The sequence below is a fragment of the Echinops telfairi genome, unplaced genomic scaffold, assembly GCF_000313985.2.
Source record: "Echinops telfairi isolate 266 unplaced genomic scaffold, ASM31398v2 ScPeMD7_6;HRSCAF=24_0, whole genome shotgun sequence".
Lineage (NCBI taxonomy): Eukaryota > Metazoa > Chordata > Mammalia > Afrosoricida > Tenrecidae > Echinops > Echinops telfairi.
The window spans coordinates 14,321,905-14,326,806 of NW_022103902.1; the positions used below are offsets into that span (position 1 = coordinate 14,321,905).

The 4,902-nt window shown below is 47.2% G+C and overlaps 1 protein-coding gene across 3 annotated transcripts in view; it reads left to right on the forward strand.

Moving 5' to 3' along the window:
- The window catches only part of SIDT1 (SID1 transmembrane family member 1), an 86,735-nt gene that overhangs the window by 61,950 nt on the left and 19,883 nt on the right, over positions 1-4,902 (forward strand). For all 3 annotated transcript variants that reach the window (XM_030884422.2, XM_004706404.2, XM_030884423.2), the window contains exons 17-18: positions 1,818-1,954; positions 2,835-2,943. In XM_030884422.2, the coding sequence (XP_030740282.1) occupies positions 1,818-1,954; positions 2,835-2,943 (246 nt within the window). The remainder of the gene's footprint in view (positions 1-1,817; positions 1,955-2,834; positions 2,944-4,902) is intronic.

The following is a 4,902-nucleotide window of genomic DNA, read 5'->3' on the forward strand; positions in this document are numbered from 1 at the left end:
CCACTCACACCACTGGTCCTATAGGGCTCATCCGTCCTGGATTCCCTGTATTTTCAGTTCCTATCTGTACCAGTGTACCTCCTCTGGTCCAGCCAGTCTTGCGTGTTCTGCTCTTTTGATAAGACAACACTCAGAAAGGATTATGTCAAGATCTACCCTACTCTGGTGGTGGGCCTCATTAACATAACAAAAGAAATGCATGTTTACAAGTGCTTTCAATAAAACGTTTTTTCTGGGGGATTCAATTCAATGCATAACAATGGGACACTGCAGTGCTTTTTTAGTTTACATTCACACAATCCAATGCAGTCAAGTCGCAATTTCTGCTCTCTCCTTGTAGACGATGAAGCTAATTATGTTAGTAATCAGTGTCGTTCTGTCTCAGAGCTCTTTTGTATTGCCACACTGCCTACAAGTCCACCCTCAGGGATTCCTGTTGCTGTTCTTGAACAAATAGAGATGAGTAATTATATGATACCATGTAACCAGGAACTTCTTTCTGTGAACCAAGAACAGCCACACAGGGGTTTGGAAGCAGAGAGAGGACAAGAGGCGGGGAGCCTGCCTCAAGAATTTGTGTCATCCCCTCACAGAAGGAAGAGAGAGTCAGCCCGGATGCAGTGTAGCCCTGACAAAACACACATTACTCTAGTTCCTTAATGCTTCTGCTAGGTAGGTTAGCAAAGGGCTGGGAATGTCCGTTAACACATGCCCAGAGGGCCAAGCTAGGGAAACAAAGGAGTGGCGCACTGCACATGCTCAGGGTTCCCTCCGGTAGGCAGGGGTGGGCGTGAACTTGAATTGGCCCACCTGGGCCAAGGTGAATTCAGTTTAGCCAATGGGCTCAATCAGGGGGTCTTCCACCATGCCTCCCGTGGAATCCTAAGGCAGAAGCCCGGAGGGAGAGAGAGAACTTAGACGCAGAGAGCTTTGAGCGGAACTTTGGGACGCTTTGCAGGACGCTGAGCGGCTTCCAGCGAGCCGCATGTCTGGGAGGAGACCCTTGGGTGCCGTGTAAACCTGAAACTTCTTCTAACTTTCATAAAACTCACTTCGATCACGAACCAGGCTTTGGCGTGAATTCTTTCTCGTGCGGAGCCAAGGACTGAGATATAGATCTAGCTCCAGAGAGAGATCTAACACTTCCTCCCAGCCCACTATCATGACCCCAGTTCTACCTTACAAATCCGGCTAGACAGGAGCATGTACACTGGAGCTCTCACACATGGAATCCAGGACAGATAACCCCCCCAGGAGTAGTAATGGGAGTAGCAATACCATGTGGGTAGGGGGAAGGTGGGGGGAGAAGAGGAAGAAAAGGGAAACCAATCGCAATGATCAATGTATTAACGTGCACTCCCCCCCAATGAACAACAGAAACGTGGGTGAAGGGAGACAGCGGAGAGTGTAAGATATGAAAACAATAATAATTTATCATTTATCTAGGGTTCACAAGGGGGGGCGAGGGGGGGGGCGGAGAGGAGCTAATACCAAAGGCTCAAGTTGAAAGAAAATGTTTTGAAAATGATCATGGCAACATATGTACAAATGTGCTTGATGCGATTGATATATGGCTTGTTATATGAACTATAAAAGCCCCCATTAAAACGATTTCTAACAATTAAAAAAAAAAGACTATGTCTAGGTCAACTGACATGTGGAGAGGTCTCTCTACAATCGGAGGACAGCAGATACGCTAGACTCCATGGTCACTCTGAAGGATTCCTTGGGGACTGCAGAGAAATCTAGAAAGTGTCTGTGTAGGGGGGTGTCCTCTGCTGAATCCTGACTGCCTTGGCCCTGGTCTCCATCCGCAGACACTTCCTTCATGTACATGATTGCCGGCCTCTGCATGCTGAAGCTCTACCAGACCCGCCACCCCGACATCAATGCCAGCGCCTACTCTGCCTACGCCTCCTTCGCTGTGGTCACCATGCTCACCGTCCTCGGAGTGGTGCGTCCCTCTCCACCCACCTTCCATCGCTCGAAAGGACCCCGTGGAAACACTTCTGCTCTTTCTGTTTGTGGGACCTTAAGTCAACTGGTTGGGATTCATCAGAATTCCTGGTTCCTGACACCTTCTCAACATCGGTTCATTGACTACATGCTTTTATTTAGTGAAGTAGCTCATTTGGTTTGTTGCTGTAGCTTTTGTGTTTTGTGTAATAGGCACCGGTTAGGTTACCACCCTCCTTTTAACATAAGGCCAGGACCTGGCTCATGTGAGGTTGGGACAGAGATGTGGAAACTGATGGGGGACATTGACTTTGAAAAGTTAGTCTCTAAATGTGCTTTCTTAATGTACATGAGCAATGAATATTGGTTGCCTTGCAGTGATGTAAAGAGCAAGCCCCAACTTTTGATCACTAAAGTGGACCCCTGGTGGCCTTATGGGTTACATATTGGGCTGCTAACTGCAAGGTCAGCAGTTCGAAACCACCAGCTTCTACTGGGGGTGGTGGTGGGAAAGACGAGGGTTTCTATTCCCATCAAGATGCAGAGTTTGAGAAACCCACAGGGGCAGTTCTACCCTGTGCTATAGAGTCACCGTGCACTGGAATTGACTCGGTGACCAGGAGTTTGGGTTAAATCCATTGTCCCTTCACCATTTTCCATTGTCTCAGCCATCTACGCCCTTTTCCTCTTCCTTTGGCCAGAAAGCCTCAGGCAATAGCTTCTCTGATTCTTGCCCCTGATGCGGTATAATCATTGTGTATTCAGAAAAGGGGGCCGGGGACAAAACCTGCACAGAACTCAGTTTGGACAGAGAGTAGGAGTGTAGAGCATCCTCGGGTAAAACCTTGGGCGAAGTTAACTTCCATCTTTATTCCTAGGTTTTCGGAAAAAATGACATGTGGTTCTGGGTCATCTTCTCTATGATACATGTTCTGGCTTCTTTGGCTCTCAGCACCCAGATCTACTACCTGGGTCGTTTCAAGATCGGTGAGTTGTCTATTGTTCTATAATAAACACATTGATTATTCTTCCCTGAGGAAACAGACCCCATGGTCCCTTATTCTACTGCTGGTCATCATAAACAGATGCTCCATGAACACCATGAATTCTGGGCTGTGCTTACTAACGTATATTCTTTCCAAATTAGTCCTCTCCCTTGCAAGGTTGTAATGGGCATTAGCACTAGCTCTGGTTTCCACTGGGAAACTAAGCTTGCTAGGCCTCAGCGCTGAGGCCGAGCTCCTGGTCCCAAACATTTTGCAATGCACCAGGCTTTGAAAATGCATTTGGAGAAGAGTCTGATCATCCACACCACATGTCCCACCTAGAGAGATTCCTTTCCATTTGCAGCATTGACAAAGGGCATTTCTCATGTCATGGTAGGTGGTTCTCAAGAATGTAGATGATATATTATTCCCAACTCCGGAAATTGGAACTTTGCAAGGCCAACTTGTGAGACAGAGAGTCAACACACCTGCCAAACTCCCTGTGACCCTGTCAACTGCACGTTGAGCATTCTAGAGAAACCAGCTCGTGATCTGTTAGTTGGTCACCACACGAGTTATTTTTAAGAATTTACAAATCATTCTCTCGGCCCAGAAAATCATCCTTATATATCGCTTTACATGTTTCAAAAGAAATCATTATAAAAATAGTCCCACCCCCAATATTTGAAATACTCAGAGCAAAAGTGCATGCTCTCTTTCTAGAGTGGTCCACATATTGCGTGTCTAAAACAATTTTATGTTACAAGACAAACTAAAACCATGCATGCATGAAGCCAACAAGGTGATAAATATAAGATACCTTCATTACCACCTGGAAGAGCAGATTCAGAACTCCTAGTTCCTCAGAACACTCCAGAACATGGCTGTGTGGGAAAGCCCATTCCCAGCCCCCACCTGGGCTGGGTTTCCTCCCCCGCTCCTGACTCGGTCTCCCACCTTAAGGAGTCTCACAGGTATGCACGGGTCACTCTCTCTCACCCAATGGCCACTGTCCACCCACCCCTTCCACAAATAGCTCCTCTTGTCCATATCTTACAGACAGAGGTGGGCACCAGTGGCGCTATCTACCCTTGGGAGGAGAGGTTGGGGAAGGGGTCTGCACAGACCCTGAGGGCAGGCTCAAGGCCATCTGAGTTGGGGGTTCTGAGGTCCAGGAACTCGGCAGGTGCTCCCAAAGAGAAAGCACAGAGGCGCCAGTTGAGTGGTCTCCTTGGGCCTCCCTGAATGGTGAATGAGGGCATTCTAAATCTGAGCTCCCTCTTGCTGAGACCTAAACAGATTAGAAGATCAAATAAAACCATTTGCCATTTTGAAGTTTAGTTTTCTTTTTTGGCCTTCATAAATGTATCCTGTGCATTCACATCGCCAGTCCATCACCACATCCCTCAGGGCAAGCTTGGTTATCCGGTTTGTATAGCATGTTGGATGTGTACAGTCCCCAGTCTCTACTGCTCTTAGAGGTGAGTGAAGTCAGACCCACGAAACTTGCAAAAGGAAAATAACTTGGCTCCTTGTGATTCAAAGCTCCCTCCTGAATTGGTGGGGTGGTGGGTGGTATAGGGACAGAGTTTGCTACATTGGCTATAGAACCTGAGTGCTTTTACCTACAGAAAACCTTTAGGCATTGTGAAGTAGCCAGATACAGAAATGATTCGGCTTATATGGCAGTGCTCTATGACAGTCCCTTTGGGGGGTTATTGGAGGGACTGTCTTCAGTCATGAGAATATATATTCAGGTTGATTTATATTTCATAACTGTGAGAGTCTTCCCCAACCAGAATCCACTTTCCAGACCCATAGTTATGAACATGGATGATTTAGCAGTGTGATACTCTCATCCATTCCCGCAGTTTCCCACATGGGTTAGTAGCACTGAAGCCCCTGCCATGTGTAAGACCAAAAGCATGGGGGGAATCATTATGAAACATGGAAGTCGGGG